Raw genomic sequence first — 19,698 nt, forward strand, 5'->3', positions numbered from 1 at the left:
TGATACTGAAAACATCAGTACTTGTAAAGAAACTGCATTCTGCTCAGGGCTTTTAAGTGAGTGATCTGAATGTCTTTTACTTGCTTTTATTATTATTTTTTATCTTATGCTATATTTTAATATCCTGAGAAGAGAATGAATTGAAAAGATTTTTTTTTTTGTAATTTCACCTGTTTATCTTTTGTTCAAAAGTACTGCAGCTGATTGGCAATGACTTGGAAGAACAATACACAACAAAGACTAAGCTGTTTTTCAAATGTCTTTTGAAATGGGTCACTCAATTTTCTCTCAAAATTCAAAAGTAATTTCAATAGGAATCTGCACCAGGACCCATTTTAATAATAGTCCCTTGATTTTCACGTGGTGAAACTAGATATCAGAATTGGTTCTCCTTTTTAAATCCGTTTTTTTAGATCGTTTGCTTTCGGTCATCCTGGACCAATATAATTCAATCATGTGCACAGTTTTTAATTAGCAATAACCGATTTCAGACATGTATCTACAGTGTTTAGTTACTGAAGGCTTAAACATGTAAAGAAAGGCAAAGGTCCTCCTGTATTAAGTTATAACCAATTTACAGTGCAGGAATTTATGCTTAAGACCATGTAAAGGTGCCAGAATTACTAGAACTATGCAAGCGAGCAGTTCAGCACAAATGTGTCTATAAAACTGTAAAACAATTAAAGACAAACTGAAGCTTGTGTATTTTTCTGATATGTTATGAGTCACTTTTATCACAATTACGAATTACTTTTATTTTTTCAGGATCTTCACAAAACCCATGGAGAAAGTGGTCTACAGAGGAGATCCAGGCTGTGGAAAAGACTCTGATGGACTACATCAGTTCTGGCAAGGTTCCCGGTAAAGCCCAGTGCATGGAGTGCATTGAAAAATCCCCAGCAGCACTTCAAGGGAGAGGTTGGGATGCAGTCAAATTTTATGTTAAAAATCGCATTGATTCCATGAAGTGAAAAATGTACAGGTGAAAAGCCTTCAAAGGATGTTTTTTTCATATGTTTGTTAAATATGTAATATGTTTAGTTCAAGTGGCTGAAAAATAAATGTTAAAAAGAATTAAGATGTCACAGATTCTTGTTTTTGTGGAATTGCCCAAATGTCCAAACTTTTCAGGTGGTTGTACATCAAATATCAACTTCTACCTAATATTTATACAGATATATTATATAGCAATATATCTTGCAACACGGTTGATCACATGCATGTTTTGTTTTAATTCAAATAGATTCCAGTACGCACAGATCATTATTTATCATAGACCATGATGTTGTTAATGAACATGAACATTTTGTTCATGGTTTGTGTTGTAGATTCCAAAATGTGGAACTTTTCAGACTCTCAGAATTGAAGAGAATTGAATGTGTTAAACAGGAAGTGAGGTAAGGCTTTTTTACTGTTTACTTTCTTAGAAATTGTCTATTCAAATACAAGAGATGATGGGAAATAATGAAATGAAATAATTAAATAAATAAAAACAGTTAAATTCTCCCTTTTAAACAACACATTAGTCATAGTCTGAACTTAACCTTTATCTTTGTTAATGTTATACACAGTTATAATTGCATATAAATTGGATAATCTGCAGATAATTTCTAATAGTGACACCTAGCGGTTGTTGGTGGTAAGACAAAATAGGGACGTCCCCACCAGAATAGAAAAACCAGACAAAAATGGAGCTCTCTAAACTTGTGTATTTCTGAAAATAAAGATGATTTTTGGGAACCAAAAAATCCAAAAGAGACATCTGACTTAAAATTGTGGCCTTAATGTATTTAGAAATCAGTGTCCCCATGTGTCACCACCCAGTCAGGCGTCCCCACCATGTAGCAAAAACAAGTGTGTGTGTGTGTGTGTGTGTGTGTGTGTGTGTGTGTGTGTTAATAATGGCCTACAACATACACTGCCTTACTTCACTAATACACACATTAATACTGTGGCGCACTCTCTCTTTCTCTGTCTGTCTGTCTGTCTCTGTCTGTCTGTCTGTCTCTCTCTCTCTCTCTCTCTCTCTCTCTCTCTCTCTCTCTCTCTCTCTCTGATGATGATGTATGTGATTGTACAGGAAGTTGAAGTGGTGTCGTCCCAGCTCTCCGAACACGGTGCACATCATCACGTCAGACCTGTACCGCTCTTTGGAAGGCGTTCTGAGGGATGTGGACGCAAAAATCCCTCGTTCGATCCGACTTCATCCTGGTGTATGGAGACGTGGTGTCCAATATCGACCTGTCCCACACCCTGCAGCAACACAAGTGTGTGTGTGTGTGTGTGTGCGAGTGTGTGTGAGTGAGTGTGTAATTATATGCATTTATAAAACATGTACATTTAATCTCTCTCTCTCTCTCTCCCTCTCTCTCTCTCCCTCCCTCTCTCCATCTAGACCGAGGCGTAAAGAGGATAACATCTCAGTGATGACTATGATTTTCAGGGAGTCATCCCCTGGCAACTGGACACGCTGTGATGAGGATGATGGCATCGTTGCCATAGATACCAAGAGTAACAGAGTTCTCCACTATCAGAAGACCCAGGGTCTGGATAAGATCCACTTACACAGTGTCTAGTTACCATGGGGGTGTTGTGGGACGGGACACGCCCACAGTGTGGATTCAGACTTAATGATTTGTTTGTTTATTACAGAACATTTTCCATAGTGGCAGCGATGGGTTTGAGGTCCGTCATGATCTGCTGGACTGCCATATCAGTATCTGTTCCCCTCAGGTGTGTGTTTACTCTGCACCACACACACACACACACACGCACACGTACATAACGAGTGTATGACTGTTCCTCAGGTTGCTGAACTCTTCACTGATAACTTCGACTATCAGACCAGGAATGACTTCTTCCGTGGGATTCTCGTCAACGAGCAGTTCAGAGCACTTACACACTTCACGTGCTAGTAACTTTATTCAGCTTTTTCATCATGCTAGCCAGAGTTAGCAGTTTTGTACAGAGTAAACTGTATGAATAAACAACTGGTTATAGTAGCATGTAGCAGTGTGTTTTCACTGATTTTCCTGTTAGATTTTGGGGAATCAGATCCACATCTTTTTGAGTAAAGATGGCTACGGCGCGCGCGTCTCCAACCTGCACATGTACGACTGGGCGTATCCCATCACCCCTGAAGCTAACTTCTCAGATGAAGAGGGGCGGAGCTGCACACACTCACGCCACAACGTTTGCCGTGAAATGGGCGTCGGCCTGGGACACGGCAGTTTGATGGAGGAGAACGTTCTGATTGGACGAAACACGGTGATCTGCGCCAACTGCAGTCTGTCAAACACTGTGATTGAGGATAACTGTTTCATCGGTAACACTTCCTGCTTCAACCTCACTTCCTGTTTCACTCTCGCTTGGGTTTTTCTCTCTGACGTGTGTGTCTGTGTGTATGTATGTGTGTGAGTGCGTGCATATGTGTATCTGTGTGTCTCCTAGGTGATGGCGTGGTGTTGGATCGATTTGTATTGGTGACGGTTCTTCAGTCTGTGATCTGTGATGGAGTGAAGGTGAAACACAGAGTTACACTCAGACCACAGTGTGTACTCGCTTATAGTGTAAGGATTCATACACACACACACACACTCACTCACACTGACACATACACACACACTGACAAATACACACACACACTCACTCACTCACTCACTCACTCACTCACACTCACACATTCACACACACACACACTCACTCACTCACACTGACATATACACACATACACTCACACATACACACACACACTCACATACACACACACTCACTCACACTGACACATACACACACTCACTAACACACACACTCACTCACTAACACACACTCACTCACTCACACACACACAGAGCACAAACACACACACATACATAAACACACACACATACATAAACACACACACAGAGCACATACACACACACATGCACTCTCACACACTCTCACACACACTCACTCACTCACACAGAGCACGTACACACACACACACACTCACACCTCTCTGTAGTCTACAAAAGATACACAGCTGTATAGTTCACAAGACTATACGCACACCTGTATATTTCAGGGCGGAGCTAAAAATAGTTCATATCTCTGACTGGTAGGATCAGTCAAACAGATACAGAAAGGTTTTGTTTACTTGTTTGTGGTGTTTAGCGTATAACCCAGCTGAGGTGGGCTCTGAGGGGTGGGGCTACCTGTGGAAGAACAGCAGCATTGACGATGTGGATGAGTAGAAGCTAACACAGTGCATTTGGGGTGACATACACACACACACACACACACACACACACGCGTAAATGAACAGTCTGTGTTTGCATTGTGATTGTGTGTGTGTGTGTGCTTGTGAGTGTGCAAGCAGGTCTGGTTATAAAGTCTGATCCTGAGAGTGAGACAGAGAGCGAGGCCAGTGAAGGGTCACACGATCCTGGGAGTTGTGTCCTGGGAGTTGTTGAGATCCCGGGCTGTGTCCCAAATCACGAAACATTGTGCCATGGTTACTATGACGACAGACTGTTTTTTTTATACACTGCTTGCTGAAACCTAAGTGCCAGCGCATTTTGCACTCTTTAGACACGTAGTGAAGGAAACGTTATGTTTGGGACATGGCCAATGGGAACAGATTGTTGCCATGGTAACTGTCAGTATTCACATGCAGTTTATGGTGTACTCTGTAGACACTTTGTGTTGGTGTCACTTCGTTCTTGGTGGACTGTTGTCATGGTAACCGCACACTCTGTTGCAGAAATTTTTTATTAGCTAACATACAATAACTGTACATATCGGACACAATGGACTTATAACTATATTACAGTTTTAGAATATCTATAATATGCAGACTGTTTTATGAAGGTAGTGTAATGTGATTTGGGAGGTAACACTGTTGTCATGGTGATCACAGTGGTTAGGGTTGAATGAATAGTTAGCAGACCTGCCAACCTTTACGCATTTTGTGTAGCATATACGCATTTAGACATCAAAGTACGCTGCTACGATTTGTCACTTCAAAATACGCATTGTAAAAAACCATTGATGCCTTTGAGTTCAACTGTCTGTGCATTTGCGCACCAGGCAATGCGCCTATGGGTGTAACCGCATTGGGCAGCAACCTGGGAAAATAATAATTCGACCAATCATAGCGCCAGTTTAAAACTTCAACGCTACAAGCGGAGAGCCGTCAAAACAAATGTGGTTTTCATCTGTCTCTGTCCGTCTTCAATTCTTCTTACAGTGACTGTTTTTTTTACAAGTGAGGACTTAACGTTTCAAAGGTAAATGGCCAGAATTGTGAATTTCATCCATTTTAATAAGCCTGCCGAACCACAGGCGTCGTTAGACTCCTTTACTGGGGCATGTGCCCAAGTGTCCGGTGTTGTGCCTCAAGTTTAAGTTTTACTCACAGATCAAGTTTTACTTTATTTGCCAGTATTTATATAGGAAACGTAAGTCATGCCTGTAAACGCATTGCCGTCGTACTTTAACGGAAAAGCCAAACTGGCGCGAGCACGCAGAAATCAATATCCGCGAGCGTCTGTGTATCCCTTTTATAGCAGGCAGTCATGCTATACCATGACGAAACTAATGTAATTTTTTAAAATATCAATCGTATTCTGACTCGATTGTTACTGGCTCCTGTAGATCACATCTGATGGACATCAGATTTTTTTGTGAAAAGCAGGGAAATAGAAGCAGAAAGTAGAAATGATGAGGGAGGTATTATTATATGATCAGCCAGTCAAAACCATAGTGAAGTCTAGAGTCTTGCATTATTGCTGAGAAAATTAACACATGTATGTGTTGTCAGATATGAAGTTACTGTTTAGTTCATTAGATCTAATTTATGGCAATACATAGAGTTGTTAAAATAGTATGCAGATATTATACACAAACGATCATGCACATAACGTTATACTCTTTATTTTAGTTGCTACTCAAAAGTAAAGTAAGTTGAGTAAGTTCATTCATTCATTCATTCATTCATTCATTTTCTACCGCTTATCCGAACAAGTCGGGTCACGGGGAGCCTGTGCCTATCTCAGGCGTCATCGGGCATCAAGGCAGGATACACCCTGGACGGAGTGCCAACCCATCACAAAGCACACACACTCTCATTCAGTTGAGTAAGTTGCTACTCAAAAAATTTTTCCAAGGTTGGCAGGTCTGAGTTAGGTATCGAACACAGCTTTCTAGAAGATAGTGTATACTTTATACATAAAGTTTAACTGTGTGTGTGTCAGTGTTTCAGAGCGAGATTCTCTGCACTCTGCAGGGAGGTCTGGAGGAGAACATCAGCTGTGACAATCTGGTTCTGGAGATCAACTCGCTCAGGTGAGTCATTAAAGAGGGAATAAGAAGTAGCTGTGATTTAAGGGTAATAAAAACCCTCAGGGTGGTGAAACAGGAGTATCATCTGCTCTAATATCATCTGCTCTAATATCATTTACATTTACAGCATGTGACGCTCTCTTTTCCAGAGCGATGTACAGAAGTGCTTAAGTCTCTATCATTGAGTACATCAACTCAACAGACTTTAGATACCATGGGACTAAAACATTGTTCAAAGTTTTTATATATAAATAATACACATATCCAACAAACAGGGGATAAATTGCTAGTTGAAGTGTCTCATGAAGAAGTAGGTCTATAGCCATCATTTAAAGATCTCCAGTGACTCAGCTGTCTGGACCTCTAGGGGACATTTATTCCACCACCTCGGTGCAGAACAAAAAATAGTCTTATAGTAAACTTATCTCCTACCCTGAGAGATGGGACCAGTGGATCAGTGCTGTAGATCTGAGATTGTGAGGTGCAGTGTGAGGAGTGATAAGGGCTTTGAGGGAAGAGGGAGATGGTCCGTTTTTAGGCTTTGTAGACAATCAGTGTTTAAATCTGATGTGTGCAGCTACAGGGTGGTGTGTGAGAACTTAGGCAGGTTGAAAACAAGCCGTGCAGCTGCGTTTTGGATCATTTGCATCATCAGCTCTAATATCAGTAACAGTAATTATGGTGATTTTACAGGTATGCCTATGACATCACTCTAAAGGAAGTGATGCAGATTCTCACTAAAGTGGTTCTGCAGTTTCCTTTCCAACAGCAAGGAGCTCAAATCACTGCTGCCCAGTACTCCACTCTACTGCTGCCTGTGAGACTGTCTGTCTCTCTCTCTGTCTGTCTGCCTGTCTTGCTGTCTGCCTGTCTCACTGTCTGCCTGTCTGTCTCTCTGCCTGTGAGTCTGTCTGTCTGCCTGTCTGTCTCTCTCTCTGTCTCTCTGCCTGTCTCTCTGCCTGTGAGTCTGTCTGTCTGCCTGTCTGTCTCTCTGCCTGTGAGTCTGTCTGTCTGCCTGTCTGTCTCTCTCTCTGTCTCTCTGTCTCTCTCTCTCTCTCTCTCTTTCTCTCTCTCTCTCTCTCTCTCTCTCTCTCTCTCTCTCTCTCTCTCTCTCTCTCTCTCTCTCTCATTACTATAGATGATTTCTGTAGACACCTAAAAAGTGCTCTGTGTATTTGATTGCTTAAAGCCAGGAAATAAAATGAAATAAAGCCAGGTAAAGTGTGTGTGTGTGTGTGTGTGTTTAGTTGTTGAAGAAGTGGTCTCCAGTGTTTAAGAACTATGTCAAGCGAGCTCAGGATCACGCACACTGTCTCTCCACTCTGTATGAAGTGTTCATGGAGCATGACAGACACTGGCCTGCTCTTGCAAAGGTAAAGCCACACCCACAGCTGTAAATCACACCCACCACACAGAGCCACACCCACATCAATGAGCTACTTTCATCACATAAAACCACACCCACTGTAGTAAACCACACCCACAACAGAAAGCCACACCCAACTTGTGAGGTGCATGTAAGCTCTGTTTGTAAACTATATAGTAGTAGGGTGCTGTGGTTTAGCTGTGTGTGTCTGCGTGTGTGTGCTCTGTAGGTGTTGATGAGTGTGTACCAGTTGGAGATACTAGATGAGGACTCCATTGTGTGCTGCTTCTCTTAGGGAGCTCAGACCGAGAGGAGCATTACCCTGCGCAAGAACCCCGGGGTGAGACACTGACTGGGAAACATTTACACTAACTGTAGTTCTTTACTCTATGTATTTTCTCACACTTTCCCGCAACACTATATTAGTTTATAGTTATAAATCTAATTAGACAATATACATATATTTAATATACAGAATATGGTAATGTGTTCTGTTACTTCAGTAAGTTAGTTTATTTAAAGAGCACGTTTAAATTCAGCTTACACTGACTGTGCTGTACAAAACTCATAATAAATATACAACACATCCAATTAGGAGTAGAAAAAAACAAAGATGTAAAGGAGATAATTAGTTAAAGAATAAACAACTCCAGGTGAAGAGGCTGGAAAAGGCAGAGAATAAAGTAAAGTTTTAGCCCAGATTTAAAGTCTGGATGTCTGGAGGGAGCTGAGGGACCTAAAGGACCTTGGTGCTGAGTACGATAGAGTTACGTCTGTAATGTAAGAAGGTATCTGTCCCATTAGTGCTTTAAAAACAAATTCTAGTTTGGGTCAGAACATTTTTATAACACAGATGAGTTATCTGATTCAAACAGATGTAGACATGTTGTTGTTGAAGGGAAATAATGAATATGTGGTTTGTGTGTGTGTGTGTGTACTGTGTGGGCAGCTGCTGAAGTTCATCCAGTGGTTGTAGGAGGCTGAGGAGTCTTCAGAGGGAGATAACTGAACACCAGTCAGAACACCACTGATCTGTGTGTGTGTGTGTGTGTGTGTGTGTGTGTGTGTGTGTGTGTGTGTGATGTGTGTGATGTGTGTGATGTGTGTGATGTGTGTGTGTGTGTGTGATGTGTGTGATGTGTGTGTGTGCTGTGAGTGAGTGTGAGAAGAAGAACTGATCTCATGCTAATGTGAGAACCCTAATGTACTGTAAACACACAAGGTGTTTGTTAACGCACTTAATGCTGCTTTCTGATGCTTTTGTAAATCTGCTTTTGTTGTGTGAGTTATTGTTACCATGGACACGACCTAACCTTTGACCCTTATGTTAAGCCCTGACTCAATGAATGACCCAGGAGTGAAATTTGAAGTGTAATATTACTACATTTTGATTGGCAGCTGTGAGACCTGTTTTAAGCTGAAATGAAAGTGTGTGTTTATTTATCCAGAGTGTGTCCTACTGTTCTTTATATTCCCAGCTACTGAAGTGCTTCATTATCCTGATGAAGAGAAACAAAGTGGCAGATAATCAGGTTTTCATGAACATTTTGTCCTTCTGAACAGATTAGTTGTGACAGCCGAGCTGTAAAGGTTCCTCTCAGATCCTCCAGAACGTGTGGTCTGGTGTTTCCTAACTTCAACTCACAGCAGAAGAAAACTTTCTAACCTCTGTAAGTTCACTTCACATATACGAGCCTTTGGTGACGTGTACAGAGGCATCGGGAATAAACGTAAAGGTTGGAGGGCAGAAGAGAAGGTTGGTGCTACAGCTCACTCTGAGTAGCTAATATGGATAGCTTGCTTTGCTAATCTGATGTGAGAACATAGTCAAAGCCCAAAAGTGTGAGAGACGAGTATAGACTTGAGGGATACCTACTGCTCAGTGTTGTCTAGTTCTTCTTTGTCCACTGTGTCCGCTGTGCTTTGTTCCCCTTCCGCCGTTTTACACTTTCAATTTTGTACATTATTTACAATAATTTAAAATTATTTATTAAATAATTTTATTTATTTATTATGTACAAATTTGTACAACTTTGTGCTTCATGATAAAAGAAAAGGGGGAAAAAATCCTTGTGTTCACGTGGTTCGGTGTTGAACATTTATCCGCCGAAGCCGTACAGAGTGCGCCCCTGGCGTTTAAGGGCATATACCACATCCATGGCGGTGACGGTCTTTATTGTGGCGTGAAGCCATTCAATAAAATACACCACACAGAGGCCAAATATTTATCCTCCATCTCCTGAACCCAGTTGAGAAAAGGCGAGGAGGCGGGTTTAAGACCAGCGCTCACACAATAGAACACATTCATAAACAAAGAGAAAACCACAGCTGTTAACTTACTAGTGTATTTTTCTGCTGCAACCTCGCTGTACACACAAGGATCATCATTATAATTATTATTATTGTTATAAGTCTTAGTAATAGTAGTAGAATTTAACACAAGGTATGCAAAGTAAGAATTTCAATAAACATATACAGATAAACACCCAGCAATGTATGGAGGTTAGTAAAAGCACTCTGTGGTTGTACAACATTAACCTTCACTGTTTAGATGTAAAACATCCATTTGAGCACGTCTGTGGCTTGAGGCCTGTATTCTATACTCCTAGGTCCACTACTAGGAGGCCCGGTGTTCCGTGTTCGTCTGGGTACATTATAAACCGAGCCCATGTTTAAAACAGAGTAGATTACAAGCAACACAGAAAGGAATGCAAAGACAACATTTAGGAGTCATTTTATCAGCTGTAAAACACAAAATATTACAGAATCTATAAGGTTTATATTCTAAGTGAGCTACATTTTCTCCAACACTAATCTCATTCTAAAACTCAGTGTCATTCACAAAGAAAGCTCATTGAAGTCAACATTCAAATATCAATCACTGTTCTACTTGAAATATTGAGTCGACACAGTCTAGACACAGGCCTCAATGTAAATGAGATTTTGGTGGCCATCATTTGAACAGCTATGTTAGATTACATGTATATAAGTAGACTCTGTTTGTTATAGATAAACAAGACAACAGCTGAACAACAGAGTCTGATACACTGTACACTATTGTACTGAAAGCAGAGCAATGAAGTGTGATTGTGATAGTTGTGTGTGACTGCCAGAATCTGGAAATCAACATGTAAACTGGTTATTAATCTCTGTGACATGTCACAGTCAAACAAAGGGTTAACCAAGATTCAGAACTAAAGACAGAACCAAACAATACTTAAACAATAAAAGAAAGAAAAATATCACAAACAGTACAGTATGTATAGACATAACTGAAACATGTTTATATATTATATACACATACACACAGTTAGGTCCATATATACTTAAACACAGGCACAATTTTCATACTTTTGGCTATGTCTGCCACCAGAATAAAATGAAAATGAAAAAAAAAAAACGATGCATTTGAAGAGCAGACGTTCAGCTTTAATTCAAGGGGTTTAACAAAAATATCAAGTAAAAGGTTCAGGAACTGCAACCATTTTTATGCACAGTCCCCCCATTTTCAGGGGCTCAAATGTAATTGGACAAATGAATATAATCATAAATAAAATGTTCATTTTCAATATTTTGTTGAAAATCCTTTGCCTGGAGCCCATGGACATCACCAGAGACTGGTTTCCTCCTTTCTGATGCTTTGCCAGGCCTTAACTGCAGCTGTCTTCAGTTGATGTTTGTTCGTGGGACTTTCTGCCTTTAGTTTTGCCTTCAGCAAATGCACTTTCAATCAAGTTGAGATCAGGTGGTTGATTCGGCCATTGCAGAATATTCCATTTCTTTTCCTTAAAAAACTCTTGGGTTGCTTTTGCAGTGTAGTTTGGATCATTGTCCATCTGTACTGTGAAATACCGTCCAATCAACTTTGCTGCATTTGGCTTAATCTGGGTTGACAGTATATTCTATACACTTCAGAATTCATCCAGCTGCTTCTGTCTTCTGTCACATCATCAATAAACACCAGTGACCCAGTGCCACTGGAAGCCATGCATGCCCATGCCATTACACTGCCTCCACTATGTCTTACGGATGATGTTGTAAGCATTGGATCATGAGCTGTTCCAAGCCTTCTCCATACTTTTCTCTTCCCGTCATTCTGGTAAAGGTTGATCTTAGTTTCATCCGTCCAAAGAATGCTTTTCCAGAACTGGTCGGGCCTTTTTAGATGTTTTTTTGACAAAGTCCAATCTGGCCTTTCTATTCTTGAGGCTTATGAATGGTTTGCGATCATCTACTTCTGTTGTCTTCCGTGGACGGCCAGGCCTTTTTATGTTGCTGAGCTCACCATTGCATTCTTTTTTCCTCAGAATGTACCAAACTGTTGATCTGGCCACTCCTAATGTTCCTGCTATCTCTCTGATGGATTTGTTTTGTTTTTGAATCCTAATGATGACCTGTTTGACTTACATGGAGAGCGCCTGTAAACGCATTATGTAGGTTCACAGCAACAGATTCCAAGTGCAAATACCACACTTAGAATCAGCTCCAGACCTTTTACCTGCTTAATTGATGAAGAAATAATGAAGGAAAAGCCTACAACTGTCCATGAAACAGCTTCTGATTCAACTGTCCAATTACTTTTGGTCACTTGAAAAACGGGGCTGGCTACTCTCAAGAGCTGTAATTCCTAATCCCTTCCTACAAATGGGATTTAAATTCCATCAAATTAAAGCTGAGAGACTTTCGCCCACTATACCTATACAACTATAACTTGGATATGTTTTGGTAAATACCTAAAAAAAAAAACTAAAATTGTGCCTGTGTCCAAATATATATGGACCTAACTGTATATGAAAATTGTAATCTAGTTTGAAAGATTATCAGTCAAGAACTAAATGCAATTTTGAAATTTGGCCAACAACTTATAAGATCAAATAATATTCATAACAGTAAGTTTTAATTGTCATTTATTGCTTTTATATTAGTTTTCTTGTTGTTGTTGTTGATAGTAGTAATAGAAGCAATATTCTACTAAAATGTGCAAAAGTAGCACAGGGTAAAAAAAAAAAAAACCTCATTAAATATTCAGATATACTAAGAGGAAATGACGACTACACGTGATCGTTGAGGACAACAACCTCATCATCAATACAACATTGTCAGACTGTATATTTATAATCACACCCCACAGTCCGGTTCCTCTCAAGGATTCTCCCTAAGGGTGTTTTTCCTCACCACAGACACCTCAGGCTCTCTCATTAGGGATGAATACAAACACATTTAAATCTAATATTAACCTTGAGTTTTTGTTTTATATTAATCTCTATATAACTTTTTTTAAAGCTGCTTTGAGACAACATCCATTGTGAAAAGCGCTATACAAATAAATGTGTATTTATTTATGCACCAATTACTCTTCTTATCCCTCAAGACAATATTCCTAACGCAAACACTCTGTACTCGCTGTCTGTAAATCATTTCTCTAAAGCAGATTAACATTTACATGTGTGTTAATCACACAAACATTATATTACACCTCATATCTTTAGAAGCATGACCACACACACACACACACAGTGGGCTTTATACGACAAACTCTGAGCTCTCACACACACAGATATGAAGAACCGCTCATTTATCAGAGAGAATGTGGTGGCTCTTAAAAGAGCCTTTGTGTACGTTAGACAGAATTGAGGTTTAAGCGCGCTCTCCGCGAATACGGCGGGCCAGCTGAATGTCCTTAGGCATGATGGTCACTCTGTTGGCGTGAATGGCGCACAGGTTGGTGTCCTCGAACAGACCGACCAGGTATGCCTCGCTAGGCTCCTGCAAGGCCATGACGGCCGAGCTCTGGAAACGCATGTCGGTCTTGAAATCCTGAGCGATTTCTCTCACCAGGCGCTGGAAGGGCAGCTTGCGGATAAGCAGCTCAGTAGACTTCTGATAACGGTGGATCTCCCTCAGAGCCACGGTGCCGGGCCTGTAACGGTGAGGCTTCTTTACGCCGCCGGTAGCCGGGGCGCTCTTGCGAGCAGCCTTAGTGGCGAGCTGCTTCCTGGGCACTTTGCCACCAGTGGACTTACGGGCGCGGTCTGCTTGGTTCTTGCCATAGCATCGAGCTGTGAACTTCACGGAGGAAAACCACAATAAACGGCGCTGGCGAACGCTGTGTTTTTAAGCCCTAACGCCGCCCTGTTCTCATTGGGTGTATTGAAAGCACACATCTGCCATTGCATAGAACGCGTTGCGTCACCTGATGACTATTGGATCGTCACGTCACACTCACAGTATTAATAAAAACTAGGATGAAATTGCACTTTTTCAGTAAAAGTGTGTGGCTCTTAAAAGAGCCTTTTTGGGTGGTGAGAAACGGTGAGCGAGTTTACTTGGTCTTGACGGCCTTCTCGGTCTTCTTGGGCAGCAGCACGGCCTGAATGTTGGGCATCACACCTACCTGAGTGATGGTCAGTCCTCCGAGCAGTTTGTTCAGCTCCTCGTCGTTACGCCCAGCGCGCTGTAGGTGGCGGGGAATGATACGGGTCTTCTTGTTGTCACGGGAGGCGTTGCCAGCCAACTCGAGAATCTCAGCAGTCAGATACTCAGTGATGCGTTGGGTGGTTTTGACCACCCTTTGCAGGGCTTTATGTTCACACACATTGGAGCCTCCGTACCATACGGTGATGGATTTGGTCAGGATGATTTTGATGGTGCAGCAGTAGAAACTCGTTAAAATCCCCGGGGACAGATGAGATTTCTTGAGACTTCTCAAAATGTATAGGCGTTGTTGTGCTTTTTTAACCAGAGCTGAGGTGTTCTGCTGCCAGGACAGATCCTCAGAGATGTGAACTCCCAGGAACTTAAAGCTGGAGACTCGCTCTACCTCATATATATGTAATAGAGTATGGTGATTATTCTGGGGAAGGAACAGATTGATCTTTTGTCCTTTACCTGGCCTCTACTCAGGAGGGCTGCTTCTTTAGTGTCTTTTCATATAACAGTGAAGTCCTTTGGGGAGTTTTTCTTTTTGTTGTTGTTTTTTTCCACCCTTAAAATTAGCAAAAAGTATCATAGGGTCTGGTGTTTATTATTCATTCATTCATCTTCTACTGCTTATCCGAACTACCTCGGGTCACAGGGAGCCCGTACCTATCTCAGGCGTCATCGGGCATCAAGGCAGAATACACTCTGGACGGAGTGCCAACCCATCGCAGGGCACACACACACATTCACACACTAGGGACAATTTTCCAGAGATGCCAATCAACCTACCATGCATGTCTTTGGACCAGGGGAGGAAACCCCCAAGTCACGGGGAGAACATGCAAACTCCACACACACAAGGTGGAGGCGGGAATCGAACCCCGACCCTGTAGGTGTGAGGCGAACGTGCTAACCACTAAGCCACCGTGCCCGGTGTTTATTATATTTAATAAAAATCACATTCAATAACCTATAAACAAATATAATGAATTTACTGACAGTCACTATAACTCTAATGTATAACATTTTTTAAATGCTGTCTATACAGTGGAACATTCTTCCTGGGTTTAAGTCTGATGTAAGAAAACATTTTCATAATCAAAATCAAAAATAGACGATTTAGTCATAAAAGTCTTATTCTGTCCTTATTCTTATCCTAACATCCCCATGTTTCTTCTGCTCCTGCACAGTCACCTGGTATGAAGTTCAGGACTTAAGACTTATATCTTAGACTTTATATCTCAGAACACTGACTTTTTCCTTGCGACACACATCCACTAGATGGCGACATCTGACCGCAGTAAGTGAACCACACATTGTGCTGCATCTGTTACTGCTCTCTTTCAGTAAACTTTCATCCTCAACATTAGTGTGCAGAACATTTCACGTCAACAAGGTATGATATTACTGTACAATATTTAATCTGACTACATCCATGTGATGTTACCAGCACGTTACCAACATCAGTAAAGCTGATATAGACCAACATCTTCACAGAATATTTATCTAACACAGATGGATCTCTAAACTGCCCCAATGGTATAAAACCATTCTAGTACTTAGTTAACAATGTTAAAATTTAATGCATCTTTTGTTATACTTTTGTTTTAGTTGTCATCAAACTGATGTAAAATGTATACAGTGTTAAAGTTACACACCATAGTAGTCAGAGCACTGCAACATTTTTATTAAATAATGTCGGTCCATCCAATCCAAATTGTCTTATCCTCTGTAAAGTCACAGGAGGATAGGAGCCTATCTCAGCATCTCAGGCAGGGTACACCCAGTACATCCTGAGCATTCTCACACACACACACAAACATGTACACACACACACTTACACTTATACACCTAAGAACAATTTACAGTGAGCTGAATTTACTGAATCTGCATGTTTTTAGACAGTGGGTAGAAACTGGTGTAGCAGAAGCTCTTACACAAAGAGAATGCTTTATTTAATATATTATATTTTCCAGAATATTTCCATATATGTTTATTTTGTTTCAGAATGGAACTTTATTTGTTTTCTGAGAGAGATATCCTGGTGTCCACTATACAGAGAATACAGGAGGACAAGGTCTTGAACCAAACTAAATGACCTATTTAATTTAAAAAGACATAATGACAATTGTTTAGGGGAAGTGGCTAATTAAACTCACAAAACATAACGGGAGAGAGAGAGAGTCCTGAAAAATGGTTAGCCAAAGAGAGTGACAGACGTCGTAACCCAAAGACATCATCAAACAGAAGACGGTTGTAATTTGTATATAAGGAAAGGTTAAAGGGACCATGATAAGAAGAAACAGTGAAGAACAGCTTAATTAAGCTTGTGTTAATGTTTGGTTTATCTTCTAGTTCACCTTCTAAAACGTGCACATTTATCTCCTTTAGATGTGTGTATGTCTATTTATCAATATCTGTAGTAGTATACAAGCAAATAGGTTTTTTTTATTATGGATACACAATAATGGCTTAAATGCTGGCTAGACATCAGCAATGCAAGAATGTAAAATTAACAGTGAATAATAATGTGCAGTTCATGTGTATAGCATCAGAAGATATGGAATAATAACTTAAATAAAATAAAACACAAGGATTATTCACATTAATCACAAAAAGACATCATTGCTATAATTTTGTGCAACTATACAGATAATCTTTTGTACCTCAAGTAATATAATATCCAAGCTCATACCGAGCTGGATTTAATGGATGTCTGTATAAAATTGTGATAATGATGTGGCCAAACAAAGAAAGCAAAAAATGTGTAAAAAAAAGTGTAAAATGTATACACAGTGTGTAAAAATCATTTTAGGATATTTTCAAATATTCTGAATATGATCTAAACCCAAGACCAAGGATTTTCATTCATTTTCTGAATTTTACACATATAAGGGGAACTTTTTGGTGGACCCAGAGCTTTAGTGATACAGTGAAAAGGAACTGAGTGAAAAGGAACTGAGTGAAAAGGAACTGAGTGAAAAGGAACTGAGTGAAAAGGAACTGAGTGAATAGGTTTAATCAAGTTAAAATGACACAAATGGTTACAAATAGTTGAAGGTTACTATTATTATTATTAGGTTTTTTTCTTTTTACCCTGTGCTAATTTTGCACATTTTAGAATATTGCTTCTATTACTACTATCATCAACAACAAGAAGAAAACTAATATAAAAGCAATAAATGACAATTAAAACTTTAAGCAGCTAAGTCTGCACTTGAAGCAGCTGAGGGTTGCTGGACGGTGTATGTTTGTACGCGCTCATTTGGCTTTCATCAACTTACATTAAATCAATGTCCACTCACCATTCAATGCTCAGAGTATCCATTTTATTTAATGTGTTGGGTTGCATGGTTGTTAACAGCATTGCCTCGTGATACAGTCAAAAAACTGTACGCACCTTTCTGCAGCAACACCTGTCAAGGAAGTTTCCTACCTATATACCCTGATTTATAGAACAGTGGCCCCTAGTGGACACCTTTACAAAGACAAATGGCTCTTACAAAAACTTACTGTTATGAATACTATTTGATCTTATAAGTTGTTGGCTAAATTTCAAAATTGCAACAATACATTTAGTTCTTGACTGATAATCTTTCAAACTAGATTACAATTTTCATATACAGTTAGGTCCATATATATTTGGACACAGGCACATTTTTAGGTTTTCTTTTAGGTATTTACCAAAACATATCCAAGCTATAGTTGTATAGGTATAGTGGGCAGAAAGTCTCTCAACTTTAATTTGAGGTTATTTAAATCCAAATTGGAGGAAGGGATTAGGAATTACAGCTCTTGAGAGTAGCCAGCCCACTTTTTCAAGGGACCAAAAGTAATTGGACAGTTGAATCAGAAGCTGTTTCATAGACAGTTGTAGGCTATTCCTTCATTATTTTTTCATCAATTAAGCAGGTAAAAGGTCTGGAGTTGATTCTAAGTGTGGTATTTGCACTTGGAATCTGTTGCTGTGAACCTACATCATGCGTTCAAAGGCGCTCTCCATGCAAGTCAAACAGGTCATCATTAGGCTTTAAAAACAACACAAATCCATCAGAGATAAAGCAGGAACAGCAGCTGGATGAATTCTGAAGTGTATAGAATATACTGTCTGCCCAGATTAAGCCAAAATGCAGCAAAGTTGATTGGACGGTATTTCACAGTACAGATGGACAATGATCCAAACCACACTGCAAAAGCAACCCAGGAGTTTTTAAGGAAAAGGAATGGAATATTCTGCAATGACCGAGTCAATCACCTGATCTCAACTCGATTGAAAGTGCATTTGCTGAAGGCAAAACTAAAGGCAGAAAGTCCCACGAACAAAGAACAACTGAATACAGCTGTCAAAGCCATTGCACGCCTTTTGAGACTAAGTAGGAAGGATAAAACAAATTCACCTGCAACTGAGAGTGAACAAGAGGAGACAAAACATTTGATCCTAAAGGGAGTGCAAAAGCAAGTCCATCAGAAGGAGATAGATATTTTGAACCTAGGAAAACAACTTCCAGGCCATAATAAATTACACCACCTTGATGCTTTCATAGACACGGACAATATGGTCAGGGTGGGAGGAAGAATAAGTCATTCATCATGCACTCACTCATTCAAACATCCTTTAATTATTCCCAGAGAACATCACATAACCAAATTAATAATTGCAAACATTCATGAAAGAGTGAAGCACCAAGGAAAGGGATTCACAATCAATGATATCAGGTCTTGTGGCTATTGGATACCTGGAATAAACAGAGTTGTCACTTCATACACCCACAACTGTGTAACTTGTAGAAGGCTAAGAAAATCTGCTGAAAGTCAAAGGATGAGTGATCTCCTACAGAACGTGTGGAACCTTCCTCACACTTTACATAATGTGGTATGGATTGCTTTGGTTCTTTCATGACTAAGGAGGGCAGAAAGCAACACAAAAGGTTTGGTCTGCTTCTGACCTGTTTTTGTTCAAGAGCTATTCACATTGAGATTTTAGAAGACATGTCTACAGATGCATTCGTCAATGCCCTACGATGCTTTATTGCTATTCGAGACACAGTGAGGCAAATTCGATGTGACCAGCGTACCAATTTCATAGATGCTAAACATGAACTGAATTCTGCATTACAGGAGCTTGACCCTGAAAGTGTTTTTTCTTGCTGACAAGCAATGTGACTTTATTTTGAATGCTCCCATTTCCAGTCATGCTGGTGGCGTATGGGAGCGGCAAATCAAAACTGTACGCAATGTTCTAAGTTCAACCGTATCACTTTCATCAGGCAGACTTAGTGATGCTTCACTGCACACTTTGTTTTATGAGGCTATGGCAGTAGTCAGCAGTCGCCCCCTAACTGTGGATAACCTGAACGATCCTAAGAGTTTAGAACCGCTCACACCTAACCCACAAAGACTATTTCATACATCTGTGGTGCAGCACTTTAATACACAACGGACAAACTCCTTCCTATGGGAGCTGGTGTACGGTATTTGAAAAAATATGAATTCCACAATTCTGTGATATCATACAAATGCACTTTAATGTCACACAATTAATTCATTCATTAATAATACATTGTGAGTTAGTGTGACTGTGTACTAAA

At 40.2% G+C, this 19,698-nt stretch overlaps 1 protein-coding gene, 1 long non-coding RNA gene and 2 pseudogenes across 2 annotated transcripts; 2 read left to right on the forward strand and 2 right to left on the reverse strand.

Moving 5' to 3' along the window:
* Positions 1 to 2,797: 2,797 nt before the first annotated feature.
* LOC132852670 (uncharacterized) lies at positions 2,798 to 6,121 on the forward strand. Its single transcript, XR_009649126.1, has 3 exons — positions 2,798 to 3,521; positions 4,156 to 4,257; positions 4,361 to 6,121. It is a non-coding gene; the product is annotated as an uncharacterized LOC132852670 (long non-coding RNA).
* Positions 6,122 to 7,009: 888 nt separating this feature from the next.
* On the forward strand, positions 7,010 to 8,790 carry LOC132852451 (translation initiation factor eIF-2B subunit epsilon; the record flags this gene model as incomplete). Its single annotated transcript, XM_060879676.1, is given in 4 exon segments — positions 7,010 to 7,141; positions 7,572 to 7,697; positions 7,920 to 8,030; positions 8,640 to 8,790. Coding segments are annotated over 4 exon segments (429 nt in total), but the record flags the coding sequence as incomplete, so codon positions are not given.
* Positions 8,791 to 13,172: 4,382 nt separating this feature from the next.
* On the reverse strand, positions 13,173 to 13,740 carry LOC132852020 (histone H3-like; annotated as a pseudogene).
* A 198-nt stretch (positions 13,741 to 13,938) lies between these two features.
* LOC132851980 (histone H2A-like) overlaps positions 13,939 to 19,698 on the reverse strand; it is a 92,185-nt pseudogene continuing 86,425 nt past the window's right edge.

The sequence above is a fragment of the Tachysurus vachellii genome, chromosome 10 (assembly GCF_030014155.1).
Source record: "Tachysurus vachellii isolate PV-2020 chromosome 10, HZAU_Pvac_v1, whole genome shotgun sequence".
Taxonomy (NCBI): domain Eukaryota; kingdom Metazoa; phylum Chordata; class Actinopteri; order Siluriformes; family Bagridae; genus Tachysurus; species Tachysurus vachellii.